We start from the raw sequence: 19,021 nt of genomic DNA on the forward strand, positions 1-19,021 counted from the left end.
AAGCAACAACTTTATATTCACTTTAAAACTCACACAAAACCAGTATGAAGTGGTGTTTGTGTGTGTGTGTGTGTGTGTGTGTGTGTGTGTGTGTGTGTGTGTTTGTGTGTGTGTGTGTGTGTGTGTGTGTGTGTGTGTGTACCTGGCTCTGCAGGTCGATGTTCCTCACACCTCAGCCAGTGAGTCCAGAGCTTTACTGGGATCCACAGTGAAGACTCCACTGGTTGGTGACCACTGCTGTAACGTATGATTGTGAAAACACGTTGTGTTATTAAACACTTGATGAACAGATGAAGATAAAAAGTGAAGCTGTGAGTTAACTCTGTTAATTAGTCCTTTGAAGGCTCTTTGATCCAGACCTGCTGTTCACATCTGTCTCTGGGATCCGATCACATGACGTCTGTCACCAGGTGTGAACTGACAAACTTAGAGTCATGTGATCAGCAGACGGATGTTAACAGCAGGTGTGAGAGTGAGACAGTGAAACTTTCAGAAAGTTGTGTTCACACTCACCTGCTCACTTTCCTTCCTTCTGCTCGTCCAGGTGAAAATGGAGTCTGACCGCTCCCTGTTCTCAGGCTCCTCCTCCTCCCTGTGGAACCAGTTCACTCTTGAAACCACCCAGTTCAAAGTCCAGTTCATACCCATGAAGATTAACTGGTTCACAGTTCATGTTTTATTGTGATGTTATGATGTAGATAACAAAGTTAGGATCATGTATTTAGTTCATAATGGACGGTGTCAGTTAGCAGAGACCTTCAAGACCAGTACCAGTGTAGGTGTGTGTGTGTGTGTGTGTGTGGGGGGGGGGGGGGGGGGGGGGTATTACTGGGTTTGAATGGTTTCACCGTCAAACCAAAGGACTGATTCATCTCTGCTGTTCCAAAGCAAGTTTCAGGAACTCAGTCCTTCTCTTCAGGATGAGCTCACATCTGTCAGCGTAACATCTGGGGTCCCTGCCTTCATTATAATGGTTCTGCACTTACTATCATATCCTGCTGCTTCCTCTCCAATAAGAACACTGGATCTGTTTCTGGTTCATAAAATGTTTAATGCAAATCCATCAACCTAACTAGTGAGTATTTTTTATTCTGTATCTGCTCCTGCAGGCGTGTTTTTTAAACTGCTCCAACATGAGAACGTCTGTCAGAGTGAATGTTGGTTTCAGATTGAAACTCGAGTCGGTGCATGATAACTGGAACAGCTGATCAGACGTATTCCTTTGGTTTCTGGTCCAAAGAAGAACGTGTTAAAGCTTGAAGTTACAGAACCAATCTGAACACGACCTGAACATATTTAAAATGTTTCCCTGTAGCAGAGAGCTGCAGGATCCTCACATCCTCACCATGAATTCCTCCTCGTACAACTTTAATGTGACGAGTGATCGAGACTCTCAGGAAACAGCTGTGAAGAAGAATGTGTTCCTACTGGCTCTTGGTCTGACCATCAACTACATCAAGTGCTCACTGGTTCACACCTTCAGGAAGCACCAGGTCAGAACCCTTCTTAATGTCTTTTATTATTATTATTAATGTTATTATTATTATCATGATCATTGATCTGATCAGGGCTTTCAGGTAGAATGAGAAACTAACAGAGAGTTTCATTGACTTCTGTTTCTTCTCCTCTCTTCCAGATGTTTGACCTGAATCCTCGTTACATCTTCTTCATCCACCTGGTGTTGAACGATCCAGCTCACTGCAACAATCAGCCTGTTTCTCTTTAGTTACGTCTTCTACAAGATCCAAGTGACGCTCTGCTGCCTCATCGTCTCTCTGGCCATCTTCACCAGCCTCAACACGCCATTGAACTTAGCTGCCATGGCGGTGGAGTGCTACATCTCCGTCTGTCTTCCACTGTGACACGTGGAGCTCTGCACCATCAGAAGAACTCACGTTCTCATTGGTTGGATTTGGGCCATGAACATAGTTTCTGCTCTGTCAGATGTGTTTATCGTTCTGGCAGCACAGCCTCTACAGTTATTTCATTCTACTATTTTTTGTGAGAGGAACAACCTGCTCCGACGATCTGTCAGTGTAAAACAGAGGGAGGTTTCCTACAGTATCTACCTGATGGTGTTTGGTTCACGCTCCTCTACGCCTACTTCAACATCTTCCTGCTGGCTGCTAAAGCTGCTAAAGGGAGTAAATCAGGGGATGGAGATGCAAAGAAGGGAAGTGAAACCATCCTGCTTCATGGCTTTCAGCTGCTGCTGTTCATGCTCACCTATTCATTGAGAACATTATTAAATTAATAATATGAATATATCTTTTAGGGTACCGGCCAATAAGGGTGTGGAGGTGTACTATTGTACAAGTCCAATAATAAAGTTCCCTTTCATGTAATATTGGTTTATGTCATTTTTAATTACACCAATAAACCTGCAGAGCCACAAACAAACAGTGAATAACAAAGTATTTTTGCAACTTGAGCATTTCCTAATCTACCCTCAGATTAATCATCTAAATTAAAGTTAATGAATACAAGCTTGTAAAAGTTCATGTGTCCTTCAACCCCCGGCCACTAAGAGAAGAAACTCAACATCTAGAATCATGTTCACGTCATAAAGGCTGGAATTGAATGACAGAACTTTATAGACAGTAACACTGAGAGCACATCAGTCACAGCTGGAAGCAGCACTCTGTGTCTCCACTCAGTTCTATGGCTTTGTGCCCAAATGAAGGTCAAACACAAGCAACAACTTTATATTCACTTTAAAACTCACACATAACCAGTATGAAGCTGTGTGTGTGTGTGTGTGTGTGTGTGTGTGTGTGTGTGTGTGTGTGTGTGTGTGTGTGTGTTTGTGTGTGTGTGTGTGTGTGTGTGTGTGTGTGTGTGTACCTGGCTCTGCAGGTCGATGTTCCTCACACCTCAGCCAGTGAGTCCAGAGCTTTACTGGGATCCACAGTGAAGACTCTCCACTGGTTGGTGACCACTGCTGTAACGTATGATTGTGAAAACACGTTGTGTTATTAAACACTTGATGAACAGATGAAGATAAAAAGTGAAGCTGTGAGTTAACTCTGTTAATTAGTCCTTTGAAGTCTCTTTGATCCAGACCTGCTGTTCACATCTGTCTCTGGGATCCGATCACATGACGTCTGTCACCAGGTGTGAACTGACAAACTTAGAGTCATGTGATCAGCAGACGGATGTTAACAGCAGGTGTGAGAGTGAGACAGTGAAACTTTCAGAAAGTTGTGTTCACACTCACCTGCTCACTTTCCTTCCTTCTGCTCGTCCAGGTGAAAATGGAGTCTGACCGCTCCCTGTTCTCAGGCTCCTCCTCCTCCCTGTTGAACCAGTTCACTCTTGAAAACAACCAGTACAAAGTCCAGTTCATACCCATGTAGATGAACTGGTTCACAGTTTATGTTTTATTGTGATGTTATGATGTAGATAACAAACTTAGGATCATGTATTTAGTTAATAATGGACGGTGTGGGATCATGAATCCAGATCTTCACTTTCACACTGAGTCCTGACTGGGAGCGTCTACTGGGACTGAGCCGTACAATGAGATTCATCATGATGTTTAAATGAGCCTCAGAAACTCTGGAGTCAAACACGTCTTCATCATGTGAACTCGATGAAGACGTGTTTCCTTGAGATCGGTCTGATTCGTCAATAGTTTGTTAAAATGTGGAAAACTCCCAAACGGCCCAACTCCATCAAATGAAGCCTGAGCTCAAACCCATGTTTCCTCCTGTGAGTTGAAGGTTGTTATATTTGGTGTTGGAGCTGAATGTGTGACTCCATCTGCAGAACTCTGCCACGTCAGGTCACATTCATACAGTCCAGTCACAGTGTGGTTTATAGATCTAGAGAAATACAGCTGCATTGTGATGCATCATTTGACCGTTGTGTATTTCAATAACTGCTGAGATTTGCATCCCCTTCTTTTCTCTGACTAGACGAGTGTTCGATGTATGAAATGATCCAAGTAGAAACAGTACCAGTGTTTGACCACAAGGTGTCAGCAAAGAGCCAGAGTACCTGACTGCAGACAACATGGTTTTCCCATCAAGTCTGAACTGGGTGAACTGGAATTCCACCATAGAAACTACTTTCTATGAAAACAAGAAAAAACTGATGTGAGTGTAAATTCTATTTCACAGAAAACTTGACCAAAGCCTTGATCATCTTTTCATTGGATTTATTTGACATGTAAGTTGTGATTTAGTGTTTTATTCACATACAGTATAAAACAAGTAGAGAGAGAGAGAGAGAGAGAGAGAGAGAGAGAGAGAGAGAGAGAGAGAGAGAGAGAGAGAGGACTCTAACTCTATAACTTACCCTAACCCTCTAAGGAGGTTATGTTTTCCTCTGTTTGTTTGTTGATTTGTTTACAAACAAAAGAAGTCCCTGAATCTGAGTGTGAATCCAAATCAGACCATTTTTAAATGTTTGTGTTAAACTCTCACTTCTCAGGTTGTTAACAAAGTAGAAGAGAAGTTTAAAATCTCTAAATAAAACATGAAACAGTTCAGATGAAGAACAGCACGTGAGCGCCCCCTGTCTGTCAGATATATTAGTGAAGTCTCCTCGCAGTTTGACCAATCAGACCATGTGACCTAATGTTTTATTGACCTGTGCTGCCCCCTGGTGTTCACAGACAGAGTTTAAAAATCAGAGATAAAACTAATTCTTGTTTTTTCGTCTGTTTTATTGATTTTATTAATCTAGATGTCATCGGTCGTGATGTCATCGGTCGTGATGTCATCGGTCGCATCACAGCACGCCACGAGTTCAGATGAGACAGGAAGTCTGTTCACCACGAGGGCGGCTGATTTAAAAACATCTTCTGTAACGGCGTATCGTACAAAACGGGTTTATTCATGTGCGCTGATGAACATTCACGACACTTTCTGTGTTACACATTTCTACGTTTTTCCAGAAGCTTCTTTTCGTCCTCACGGCTCCAAACTGAGTCGTCTTCACTTTACACCGAACATGTTCACGTCAGAGATCAACAAACGTTCAGACAAACATCGGACCAATGACTCGGCTGCGTACCACAACGTGTTCGGGCCAAAAACAATCTGAGAAACTTCAAGAGCGACGTTGTAATACCAAGAGAATAAAGAAGTCGAAACTCAATCAAATTTAAGTCGTAATATCACAAGAATAAAGTCGTAGAGACACAGAAACAATTTCACAAGAATAAAGTCGTAGAGACACAGAAACAATTTCACAACAATAAAGTCGTAATATCACAATGTCGTTGGAATATCGTGAGGATAAATTCAGACTTTCTTCTCAATCACGACTTTAATCTCACAACATTACGACTTAAAAATGCAGCTGATGTTACGTCGTAGCTACGAACATGAGAACGACCGAAGAGATGAAGAGTGAAGAGCAGCTGTGGTAAAACAACAGAGTCAATAAAACCATCATGTTCAGGTTTCTCTACCAGTGGTGGAAAAAACTGATCCTTAACAAACATAAAAATACTTGTTTAAAACTTTCCTGAAGTGAAAGCAACATGAACATGAAGTAGAACAGAAAGTGCTCCTCCTCGGACACTGAGTGTTAGAAGAGAATCAGCCTTGGTGTGTGAGCTGTGTATTTTCACTCAGTCGATAAGTTCTGAGCTGTTCAATGTGAAAAAACCTGAATCTTGTAAAGTCTCGATTGTTTAACGTTGATCCTGAAAACAATTCTGTATTTTTTTAAGTGTAGTGAGAATATTATTATAATTTCAAATCAACTTCTTGAAAAAATATTTTTCTTTTACTTTTGAGAAACACTAAGAAGGAAATGACGTCATTATTTAGATGATTGTTCGTTTTCTAAAATAACATCTGCAAATAAAACAAACATCTGTTGAATAAAGTAAATGTAGTGGAGGAGGGTTGAAGAAGTTCAAATGAGGTGCAGCAGCGCCCCCTCCTGGAACAACCCAGTAACTGCAGTTCTAACATCACAGTGAGTTCAGTGTTTGTTTCCATATATTTTCATTGTGGTTTGATCTTCAGCAGATTCACAGATCAGCTGCTGAGTTGATGTGTGAGCGCGTGAGGATCGAGGAAGAAGACGTTCTGCAGCGGATCTGATGAACACACAGATTTCTCCAACGTGGCGGTTCACAGCGTTCAGGCCCAAAACTCAAACTTCTGGAGTGAAGACTCAGATTCTTCCTGTGAAGCCTCAAATATCAAAAATCAAGTTTTGAAAGTGTTTATTTGTTATCAATGAAATAATGAACAGACTAATTGATGGAACCATCTTCAGATTAATAAACCTGCCTTCTCCTTTCTACCTGCAGATGCTCAACCACACTGAGTTTATATTTTAGAACCAAACCTCCACGTGTTTTGAATATTTCTTCTGAACCTTCACACATTGAGCTGCTGGTGTTGAGTCCTGGACTCCTGGTGTCACTGAACGTTTCCTGCTGCTGGAAACCAGCTTCAGGTTTAAAGAACCTCTCCACTACACACGTCCTCATTATCCTCTCACAACAAACCTGTTGTTCAGGTAAAAGAACTGCACAACTTTTACGTTTCCAACATTTCACATCAACAACAATCGTCTCCATCTTTTATTTTTTAAATCTTTAGTGTCAAGTTTTTCATTCAATAACATCTTTCTTTCCTCCTCCCTCCCTCCCTCCCTCCCTTCCTCCCTTCCCTCCTTCCACATCCTCTTCCTTCCTCCCTCCCTCCCTTCCTTCCTTCCTTGCTTCCTTCCACCTCCTCTTCCTTCCTCCCTTCCTCCCTTCCACCTCGTCTTCCTCCCTCGCTCCCCTCCTTCCTTCCACCTCCTCTTCCTCCCTCCCTCCACCTCCTCTTCCTTCCTTCCTTCCTCCCTTCCTCCCTCCCTTCCTTCCACCTCCTCTTCCTTCCTTCCTCCCTTCCTCCCTCCCTTCCTACCTCCCTTCCTTCCTTCTTTCTTTCCTCCTCCTCTTCCTCCTCTTCCTCCCTCCCCCTCACTCCCTCACTCCCTCCCTCCCTTCCTTCCTTCCAACTCCTCTTCCTCCCTCCCTCCTTTCCTCCCTCCCTCCCTTCCTTCCTTCCACCTCCTCTTCCTCCCTCCCTCCCTCCCTCTGTCCCTTCCTTCTTTCTTTGCTCCTCCTCTTCCTCCCTCCCCCCTCACTCCCTCCCTCCCTTCCTTCCTTCCCTCTCCCTTCTCCCCTCGTCCCTCCCTCCTTCCCTTCCTTCCTTCCACCTCCTCTTCCTCCTTTTCCTCCCTTCCTCCCACCTCCTCTTCCCCCCTTCCTTCCTCCCTTCCTCCCTCCCTTCCTCCCCTCCTCCCTTCCTTCCACCTCCTCTCCCTCCCTCACTTTTCTCCCTCCCTTCCTCCCTCCCCTCCTCCCCTCCTCCTGTTTAGAAACCGCCAAATCCACCGCCCAGTCCTCCTCCATGCCGTCTCCCGTTGACCTGACCATGAGCTTCACCCAGCCAACGGGATGAAGAAGAGACAGAAGTTTGCTCCGTACTGAAGAGGAGAGGAAACGTCACTGAGGTATCTGGTCTCAGACTGAGGGCAGTTTCATTTCCCTTCTGTTTCTCCATCACTCTCTGGTGCACTTTCTCACTCTCTCACTTGTCTTTGTCCCTTTCTTCCATTTGTCTCGTGTCTCTGTGGAAGTGGGATCACTGGAAGACGTTTGTCTCTGATAGAGTCTCAATGTGATGGGGGTGCAGGAAGTGAGGCTGTTTCACCAGGTGATGCTGTTTCCGGCTCAGAGTGACTGATCCGACCGAACAGCTCAGAGTTCACATTTGGTTGGTTTGTTGTTGAAGAGCAGCTCCTCTTACTCAGAGAGCAATCCTTTCACAATAAAAGCCTCCCTCTGGGTTCCTGGTGGAAGCTTTTATTGTGAAGCAGCAGAAGATGAGCCCGACCTGCTCGTCAGCCAGAAAACAATAAAAATAGGAAATGGGGAGAAACCAAAGATTTAAGCGATGGAAGCATTCAGGTTTATTTTTAACTGTAAAATGACCGGTTGTGACAGTTAAAATCTGGTCACAAAAACAATCAGTGGTTTCACGTTTTCTTTGTTAAACTCTCAGATATCGGCCTCAGAAACCCTGCAGGGTTCTAAAGGACCTGAACTCTGACTCATCTGAAACCAACAAACCTCAGAGACTCAGGATGAAGGCTTTTAGAAACAGAAGAGACGGATGTGAAGACGTTTACTGTTGTTCTGTGCTCAACACATTTTAATGCACACGTGGGGACAGGAGGACTCCTGATTCGGTTGCAGGGTACCGACAGGCCCGAAGGGCTGCAGCTGCTGCCGTGTCGGAGGCTAAGCAGCGGGTGTGGGAGAAGTTCGGAGAGGTCATGGAGAAGGACTTTCGGTCGGCACCAAAGTGTTTCTGGAAGACTATCCGGCACCTCAGGAGGGGGAAACGGGGAACCATCCAAGCTGTGTACAGTAAGGATGGGACTCTGTTGACCTCAACTGAGGAGGTCGTCGGACGTTGGAAGGAACACTTTGAGGAACTCCTGAATCCGAATAACACGCCCTCTATGTTGGAGGCAGAGCTCGAGGTTGATGGTGTTTCGTCGTCAATTTCCCTGGTGGAGGTCACTGAGGTAGTCAAACATCTCCGCAGTGGCAAAGCCCCAGGGATTGATGAGATCCAGCCAGAAATGCTAAAGGCTCTGGGTGTTGAGGGGCTGTCATGGTTGACACGCCTATTCAACATCGCGTGGGAGTCGGGTACAGTGCCAAAGGAGTGGCAAACCGGGGTTGTGGTTCCCCTGTTCAAAAAGGGGGACCAGAGAGTGTGTACCAATTATCGGGGTATCACACTTCTCAGCCTCCCTGGTAAAGTCTACTCCAAGGTGCTGGAAAGGAGGGTTCGGCCGATCGTCGAACCTCAGATTGAAGAGGAACAATGCGGTTTTCGCCCCGGACGTGGAACTACGGACCAGCTCTTCACTCTCGCAAGGATCCTGGAGGGGGCCTGGGAGTATGCCCATCCGGTCCACTTGTGTTTTGTGGATCTGGAGAAGGCGTATGACCGGGTCCCCCGGGAGAAACTGTGGGAGGTGCTGCGGGAGTATGGGGTAAGGGGGTCTCTCCTCAGGGCCATCCAATCTCTGTACTCCCAAAGCGAGAGCTGTGTTCGGGTCCTCGGCAGCCAGTCAGTTTCGTTCTCAGTGGGTGCTGGTGTCCGCCAGGGCTGCGCCTTGTCACCAATCCTGTTTGTGATATACATGGACAGGATATCGAGGCGTAGTCGTGGTGGGGAGGGGTTGCAGTTCGGTGGTCTGAGGATCTCGTCACTGCTTTTTGCAGATGACGTGGTCCTCATTGGATCATCGGCTTGTGACCTTCAGCACTCACTGGATCGGCTGGCGGCCGAGTGTGAAGCGGCTGGGATGAGGATCAGCACCGCTAAATCTGAGGCCATGACTCTTAGCAGGAAACCGATGGATTGCTTACTCCGGGTAGGAAATGAGTCCTTAGCCCAAGTGAAGGAGTTCAAGTACCTCGGGGTCTTGTTCGCGAGTGAGGGTACTATGGAGCGTGAGATTGGCCGGAGAATCGGAGCAGCGGGGGCGGTATTGCGTTCGCTTTACCGCACCGTTGTAACGAAAAGAGAGCTGAGCCGCAAGGCAAAGCTCTCGATCTACCGGTCGATCTTCGTTCCTATCCTCACCTATGGTCATGAGGGCTGGGTGATGACCGAAAGGACGAGATCGCGGGTACAAGCGGCCGAGATGAGTTTTCTCAGAAGGGTGGCTGGCGTCTCCCTTAGGGATAGGGTGAGAAGCTCAGTCATCCGTGAGGGACTCGGATTAGAGCCGCTGCTCCTTTACTTAGAAAGGAGTCAGCTGAGGTGGTTCGGGCATCTGGTAAGGATGCCCACTGGGCGCCTCCCTTGGGAGGTGTTTCAGGCACGTCCAGTGGGGAGGAGACCTCGGGGAAGACCCAGGACTAGGTGGAGAGATTATATCTCAACACTGGCCTGGGAACGCCTCGGGATCCCCCCGTCAGAGCTGGTCAATGTGGCCCGGGAAAGGGAAGTCTGGGGCCCCCTGCTTGAGCTGCTCCCCCCGCGACCCGACCCCGGATAAGCGGATGACGATGAGATGAGAGATGAGACGTGGGGAAATCTGCTGACCAATCAGAGCAGACTATCGGGGGTGTTGAAGAGACAGGGTTTGAGACAGAGGCTGAGGAGAGGACGCTGAGCATTAGAGCATGAACACATTTCTGAAACCTTCCTGTGATTTATTCAACAGGGAAAATATACATTTAGGAGATAAAATGTGTTGTTACATAAAGTTTGACTTTAGTGTTTTAATCTTTAAGGTGATTCAAGTTGTGTGTTGTTTTCATTTAGAGACACAAACTGTCTGTTTGATTTAATGAGACAAATCTAACTCAGTAGAATCCCAGCTTCCTCTTCCTTCACATCCCAGTGTTCCACTGATCCCAGTTCCCACGTCTCACTGAACTCTTTCTTTGTGACGCTGCCCTCGTCTCACGATCTGATGATTCTGAGGTTCCAGGTGATTTGGGCCACGCAGCCTCTAAAAGCCATAAAGACTTTTCAGCTTTTCTCCTTTATTCTACTGTGTCCTCACATATTTATTGACTAATATGAAATATTCCCTCAGAGAGTTTATATCACTGGTCACTAACACTGAGCTGAACGACTCGGCTTTTGTATTCAATGATGTCGACTTGTATAAAACTACTTCCTGTCTGCTTCCTGTCTCTTTTTGATTTCTTTAGTTTGTTGTAAAGAGTTTTTTAAAACATACAACAGATTTTAAAAATTCTCTTTCTGTGTTAACAGTCTGTTTTTGTTTTCATTCTCAGTTCTTAATTTCAAATGTGTTGTTTAAATTATTTGTTTAACTTATTAAAGGAGTATTACATTTACAGTTTGAGAAACAAACTTTTCCAACATGGCTGCAGGTAAATACTGTAAAACTGAACTTGTTTTTTTTAGTTGTGTGAACGAAGAATAATAACCTGTATCATTGATGCTAATAACCAGATGTTGTGTTAGATAGAAGAGTTGTGTTTTCACTTGTGAGTTCAAACTGGACGTTTTAACACAAACACACACTTTCTGAGCGGGAACTCGTCGTCTCCACCTTCAGCCGCAGAACTAGAATCAAGTAGATCCACTTCCTGTCTGCGCAGAGGAAGTGACCATGTCATGTGATGATCTAACCATGACCTGGTCAGATCTGAGCTCGTGAAAATTAAAACTGTCAAAAGTTTTATTTCCTGGAGAGAAAATCCATCAGTCACAATCTTGATGAATATGTTTTGAACTTTCTATCGTGTTTTTTTCAAAGTTCTATCGACGACAAATCGATGAGTCAGCAAAGAGACTCAGGTAAAAACATTCATGTCACTCGGACTCCAGCGTACTAACCCAGATATCAGATTAAGGCCCCGCCCACACAAGCTCTCAACCAATCAGGAGTCAGTGTCAGCTGTCAATCATCACGTCTCAGCCTGTTTCTATATCATCAAATAACTGATTCAAACCAAACTGATCAGAAACTTGAACAAACATCAGAGAGAGAAGAACGACCTGAAATGATCTTTGAGAGAAATAATTAAAACATGGATTTCATTTATACTGCAGCCAGCCACCAGAGGGCGATCAAGAGGCGTTGGCTTCACTATTATGAAGCTGATCATGTGACTGATCATGTGACTGATCATGTGACATGGTTCCCTCGCTGCTGTTTCCTGTGACCGATGGAGAATCAGACATGTTTATCTACTTGTTGTAGTTCTGTGGCTGAAGCGTTTAATCACGTGACAGATGTTTACTGTTTGTTTATTAATCGACCTGATGCTCAGAACATTTGACTGACACACACACACACAAACACACACACAGAGACACACACACACATACACACACACACAGAAACACACACACACTCAGGCTGTGTTTTCAGAAACTTTCACGTCGTCTTTGTTTCGTCCGTTGGTTCAAAATCATTCAGAAAAAATGTTCAATATTAAACAAATATATTTATTTTTATAAACCTCGAGGAACCGATCACTCATCCGTCCTCTTCACACTCACCTCTTGTCTTTTGTTTACTTCCTGTCCCTCGTCCACGTGTCCTCCGTCTATTTGCATGAGTGTGATTTGAATTGATGTCTATGCAAAAGCGTCTCTGTGTGGTTCGGCTCACGTGCGTGGGCTCACGTGCACGCTGCGCGGGTGCTCGTGCACGTGAAGCTGAAATCAAAGGGCTACAGTCGACACCGGGTCTGATTCACGCTGCAGACACAACCACGACCAATCACACGCCTGCGTTTATAAAACAAGAACAAAACATACAAACAAATTTCTACTGAAACAAAACAAGAAAAAACTTCCAGATACTTCATTCAGTACATGTAGTACACGTGTACTCTGGTGTACTCCCTCGAATCAAACCAGACATAACGATCACAACATCAACAAATAAATTATCAACCATGTGTCACATGACGTGGAAATGATGCCGACATAGATGAAGATGTAAATAAAGATGGACGACACGTCTCCACTTCCTGCTGTTCTAATAAAAACGAAGCCAAGTATCTCAAATACAAACGCTGCCATCTTGTGGTGATGACATCACTTGTGCAGCAGTGATCGTGGAGTAGAGGCGTGGTTTTAAAGTCCCGCCTAAATCTACACTCTACCAATCACAAGTCGATTTCATCTGTCAATCATGACACGATCATATAAAGACAGGCTGATACGTCGTGATGACAGCTGAGACTGGCTTCTGATTGGTCGAGCTGACGTATCATCAGCACCACAATCACGAATGACTGCATGTTATGTTTTAACCACAAAATGGCAGCGTTTGTATTCAAAGTATTTATTCTTCATTTCTGGAGGAAGTGGAGATGTGTCATCATCTTTGTTTATAATCTATGATTCTTAATATCACAGATTCACGTCACTAAACATGTTTCACTTCCTGTTTGGACGTGAAAACAACCAGAGGACGGACGTGACGTGAATCAGACCCTCGGAGCAGAGACGAAGGTTTTCAGCGACGCTACACGAGTCGACACCGAACACAGAGAAGAATCAACCATTTAATGAAGCTCTCATTCCAAGACACACATGAACCTGTACAGCAAACACACACTTACACAAACACAAGAGAAACGCACACACTCACCAACCAATCGCCGAACTAAACGAGTTCTGAATTCTTTATTGCACTTGAACATGAAAAGTCCATTAGGACCAGATCTTTCCTGCTGATGTTCTCCATCGTTTCATTTGTGCTTCCTGTGAAGACGAGCGCTCAGTGTGTCAGCGTGTTCCTGATTCTGTTTTCTTTACATTCATGTTCTAATAAATAAAACCCACACTGAAACAAACAAAGAGGCCGAGTCGTGTTTATCATGAAGTCGTGTTTCCACAGGATTACTGCCTGGAGCTGTGGGTTTACTGTAGAGACCAGTAACTGTACAGTGTTCACCAGAACAACACTGAAGCTGCTTTCATACATGAACTGAACCACGTGTTCCTCACGTGTTCCTGGCGTGTTTCAGTTTTATCTGTTTCTTTGTGAAAAAGACAAAGGACTTGGATTCCACACACAAACACAAACACACACACACACACACATTCATACACTCGACCTGACTGTCGGTAACCTGTTCCTGTAAACACAATCCAATCAACACTCTCTCTCTCTCTGAATTAAATCAACTGATAAAGAATCATAAATAAATGTATTGATCTGCTGTCAGGCTGTTTATATTGAGACATATTGATCAGATGTAGAATTTCATTATGATCACAAGCTTTTCCTTATAAGTGGGTTAGGGTTTGTATAAAACGTCCTCGGGTCAGTTTTCTATTAAATATGGTAAAATGTTTATGAAACAGTTTCCTCAGAGACTTAAAGATGCTCTGCTCTTCATCGACTCTTCTTCATACTGTAAATGTCTCATTCACTTTTCTTCTGCTGGTTTCCATTATGTCAAACTGGTGATTTTGTTCTTTTACCTGCACCAAGGACGAGATGTTTCCACCAGTTTGTTTGAAGAGGAAAGAAAAGCTGAGTCATGATTCCAGTGAAGTCGGTGGAAGGATGTTTATTGAGCATTAAAGCAGAGACAAGTAGAAACAGAACTTTTCTCTCGGAGATGTTTTTCTTCTCGTTACATCTGGTTTGTCACAGAGGAAATGATCCATGTGTTTGACTCATAGACTGAATATAAAGGCTTTGACTGGGATGTGCTGCTGTTATACTGCAGCGCCACCTGTGGGTCAAAAGTAGAAAAGCCACCACCGCTCTGCACCTGATGCAGAAATGAAAACGTCCCATTTTTAAGTCCAGAGTTTTGATCTTTTGTGTCAAAGACAAAACTCAGATTTTAAACTCAAAGTGATTTCAATGTGTTGAACTTTGTGTTGAACTAAATCAATTTGTGACGTGAATCCAGGAACTTTAAGATCATAAACAAACATATACACAGAATGTGGTTCTACACACATGGAGACACACTGAGGGACAAAGGTGGACAATAATAAAGACAAACTTAAACACACTGTATGTGACTCTTTATAGAGGGTTTATATATTCTGCTTGTGTTGTGTCATTTCAATAAACACATTCTTCATGTGAATAAACACATCGGGGCAGGAAGGTTGCTGGTTTGAATCCGGTTCAGATGGGGTCTTCCTGTGTGGAGTCTGCATGTTCTCCCCGTGTTTTCTCCAGGTGCTCCGGCTTCATCTCACAAACACATGCAGATTAGGGGTTGTGTAGATTGGAGACTACACACAAGCTGCTGCTGCTTCAGCCTCTGGATCCTCAGGACACACACACTGTCCTCTTCACACTGTCCTCTTCACACTGTCCTCTTCACACTCACCTCCACAAAGACCCCTCCCACCTGTTGAGAGAAGAAGACATCAGTGTCACAGAGACGCACTTCATCAGCTGTGAGTCAGTGATGCAGCTCATCCAGTAGAAAGAGCAGCAGGGACTTCAGTCCTGTTCAGAGGTGGAGCAGCTTCCTCTCTGCTTCATGTTCACGTGTTGGAATGAACACGCTAAGAGCTCAGTGTGTGTCCTCTGCATGTCAAAGTGCAGAGTGGACACCTGAGAGGTGGATTTACTGCTGTTACAGGTGAAGCCATGTTTCACTGTGTGTTGATGAACATCTGCTTCTGACAAACTGGGACCAGAGGAGACAGATGGACCTCAGCAGAGGTTCTGCTCTGTATAAAGAGCTCCTGGTTACCATGTGATGAGGAGAGGCTTCAGTCCCACTGATCTCAGAGCTGTGACAAAGATCCACCTGATCAGTTCTTCACTGATGAAGTGAGAGGACAAACTGTCTCAGATCAGATGAAGACGACACCGTCTCTGTCCCTCGTGTGAGGCTGTCAGCTGTGGTCCAGCTTCACTTCCTGTTCACATGAAAACAACTGTCGTCTTCACGTCAACTAAATCACATGATCCCAAGCAGCTTGTGGCTCGTCTGATTGGCCGACTGTTGTCTCTCTGTCCAATCCTGATGTCTGTCCTCATTGTCCTCTCACAGCTTCACTGAGGAAACACTGAGGCCTGAACTATGAAGACACTTCAACATGTCCAGGAGATCTTTCTGAGATCAGCTCAACTGAACCTGACAGACACAGTCAGGCTAAGTGGTCACATGACGCTGGTTATCAACTCGTTAAGTTAACTCAGGTTTTCCTCATCGAGATCTGAGTGGCACATAAAAAGGGCGGGGTCTACTGTGTATGACCAATCACAGACATGGACAGTTTGACTGACAGAAGAGCCTCATATTTCACAACCAGGATCAAACTGTTCTATAATAAAAATCAGAGGAGAACAAAGACATGATCCAGAATAAAAGAAACTCAGTCACAGCTGCTAAATGCGGGAAGAACAGCTGGTAAAACATCTGGATCGTGTCAATGTGTAAGTTACAGCGTCCCCTGGTGGCATCTGGTAAAAATATATTACGTGACCACGACATAATAACGTGTGAACGAGATAAATAACTCGAGGCCACGAGATCTGAATCTGTTGTTTACTAACAAGACGAGTGGAAGAGAAGAAGACACACACTGTCTCACTGTCTCTGAGGACACACACTGTCTCTGAGGACACACACTGTCTCACTGTCTCTGAGGACACACACTGACTCACTGTCTCTGAGGACACACACTGTCTCACTGTCTCTGAGGACACACACATGGACCTGTCTCCAGGAAGCTGAGGTCATCTGGTGTTTTGGGGACAGGATGAGTCTGGAGACATTGAGATGTTCTGGGTGAGTTAGAGATCAACTGAACCAACCAGACGTTGATTTAAACTTCCCTTATCCGTCCCTTTAAGGAGAGTGTGCACCACACAACAGTGTAGAGTCACTGTGGTCAGTGGGCGGAGCTTCTATACGGGTTGATCTCCAACTTAACCTGGAGCAGGTTAGCTGTCATCAGAAGTTACCATGGTGATTTACCTGGTTAAGAAGTGGACGAGCTTCGTAGAACTGAAAAAACTAAACCTGAAGTTAACCTGATAACCACAAATCCTGCTTGGTAGCACAGACCCTGGATCTGTGATACTGACTGTGTTTAGTAACATACTGATGAAAGCAGCGTGGACTGACTCCAACCATCTACTGACCTCAGAGTCTCAAGTCCACAGGTTGGACTCTGCTGTAGATCAAGAAGCTCCTTCACTCCTGAGTCCTGAAGGTCGTTGTAGCTCAGATCCAGTTCTCTCAGATGAGAGGGGTTTGACCTCAGAGCTGAAGCCAGAGAAGAACAGCTGATCTCTGACAGACTGCATCTCTCCAACCTGGATAAAGAAATATATATATATTAGAATGTGTCCTCCTGTTGTTGTGGATCGTCATCATGTCAACACAGACTCTCAACATGCTGCTGACCTCAGTCCAGTCTGTGACCTGAAGATAAATGAAGCTCAGCGCAAGTTCAGGAAGGAAGTCTTAAAGGGGAAATATTATGCCCATTTCACCACAGTTGATATGGTTACTTGGGGTCTTAATGAAATATCTGTAACATTTTTTGGTAAAAATAACACAAGGATCATTTAAAACAGCACCTTTTTACTCTGTCTAAAACAGACCTCCTCAGATCGACCCGTTTTGAGGGCCCAGCCCCCCTCTCACCCTGCCCCCATCTTACCCCACCCCCTTTCACCCCTCTCATCCCTCCCCCTTCCCCCTCTCATGGAGGTGTAGGACATGTGTTTGAATGTGTTCTCACTACAGAATGCATTCAACATCTATAGAGCAGATTATGGGCCTTTATGTCAAAGAGGAATAGAGCAGTAAGTTGTTTTTTTTTATGCATGAGATATCAGTCATTTCTGCAATACAAATATGACTGAGGAATAAAATACATAAATTACTCTTCCCTCTGTATTACTTTGCTAACTGCTCATCTTATACGTGTCAATTGTTGACATGTTACATATCAAACATTAAAAGCACACAACTGTTTCTACACACTTTTGTCAGAAAGATTGCTAGAAAGAATGCCACAGAGCTTTTTAAAAATAGTTATTAAATGTACTGGCTGGGACAGAGGTAATAAATACAAAAAATACCAAGTATAATAAAAACATTGATTACAAAAATACAATTTGTGCCATCAGTAGCCATACTGTAAACAAAGGAACACTTTATATTTGTGTGTCACCTTTTATTCTCTAAATACAACGTGAACTTTGCTCAGCCGTTACAGGTATTTGGCGTACAGAAGCTTTGTGAGCTGGTGTTGAGGCCACCTGGGCCGGAGAATCAGGGTGGTCCTGCCCTCCTGCTCGGTGCTCCAGATACGCAGAGTGTTCCCTGATGCTCAGGGAAGTTATACAGGGTTCAGACCTGCCCTTGATTGAAACTCGACACATAGCTGGCTATAACTTCTTGCTTGTCAGGTTTATCATACTTAGCAGAGAGATCCTCAGGTTTTGAGATCTTCAGCACCTCATTCACATATGGGGCCGGGTCCTGAAAAACCTGGTGAAAGATGAGGTCCAACAGGTTATCCACGTAATCTGTAATACAAATTGGGGGAAAAAGTTGGACATTTTGCACTTTTTTGTATTTATTATTTTTTTTTTATAATTATATTATTCTATTTATCGTGAAGACGATAAATAAATGGTCTTTAAATGGTGAAGACCATTTAGAGACAGCAGTTAATTGATATGTTATTTATGTTTCACATACTGTTTGTACATTATATGGATTTTAAATAGAGCCTGTGAGAATCACGGAAGGCTGCATCTGCTTTCACCGGCTTTGCTGTGCACTCGCCCTTCTTATATATCACATCTGTCCCCCGCCGACACACAGGACAAACCTCAAACAGCTCCAGGAGGCAGTTTTCATAGACAATATATGTGGGTGTCTTATGAACAGGGTTGGAAGATTCCATTCTATTAGAACGACAAAGATTTCACCAAAAGGCTGCAACAGCTAAAAAAGTGTAGGATGGTAATCCATCTGATTATTGAAATGTTTAGATTAAATATTGAGTCACTCACGTCACATCTGCTGACTCAGTGAAGACTGTGATCGAGTCATCAGGATCATAGGTAGCATCCTGTGGCTCTCCGAAGTCCATACTGCAACAACTTGGGTTGTCCTCTCCCTCCTCCAAGCCAGGCCTCTTACAGCTGAGGTCCCAACACCGACATCAGTGCAGCACAGTTTTCTGTGTGCCTATGATAAAACAGACACAGTATCCATGGAGTCACAACAAATGAGATGCTGTTACAACTTTAACACGGAGACACAATCAATGACATGAAGAAGTAACTGAGGGTAAACCAACCTGTACTTTTGTAGTGAGGTCGCAGTGTTTTCATAGAAAGCTGCGTTCCATGTGTGCGCATCTGTGGTGGGTCCGTCTGGCATGCTACGTGATGTAGCCTAGCACCGTGAACAGATGTGCTTGCCTGAACACCAAAAACAGCAATTTTATTCATGTTTGTACTACTGTCATGCATACAAAGATACAAGGACACATTTTCCCTAACTAGGGCTGGTAATGAATAA

At 44.3% G+C, this 19,021-nt stretch overlaps 2 protein-coding genes across 3 annotated transcripts in view; one reads left to right on the forward strand and one right to left on the reverse strand.

Moving 5' to 3' along the window:
- The window catches only part of LOC128450355 (NACHT, LRR and PYD domains-containing protein 12), a 143,896-nt gene that overhangs the window by 12,752 nt on the left and 112,123 nt on the right, over positions 1-19,021 (reverse strand). Inside the window, exon 11 of one of the 2 annotated variants that reach the window (XR_008339991.1) lies at positions 14,846-14,866. The gene's annotated coding sequence lies outside the window, so the exon portion shown is untranslated. Of the gene's footprint in view, positions 1-14,790; positions 14,867-19,021 lie in introns of those variants that run through there. The other variant, XM_053433783.1, reaches the window with a different exon arrangement.
- or90a1 (odorant receptor, family 90, subfamily A, member 1) lies at positions 1,347-2,254 on the forward strand. The gene is given in 4 exon segments (XM_053441730.1): positions 1,347-1,493; positions 1,637-1,689; positions 1,691-2,073; positions 2,076-2,254. Coding segments are annotated over 4 exon segments (762 nt in total).

Source organism: Pleuronectes platessa, chromosome 2, assembly GCF_947347685.1.
Source record: "Pleuronectes platessa chromosome 2, fPlePla1.1, whole genome shotgun sequence".
Lineage (NCBI taxonomy): Eukaryota > Metazoa > Chordata > Actinopteri > Pleuronectiformes > Pleuronectidae > Pleuronectes > Pleuronectes platessa.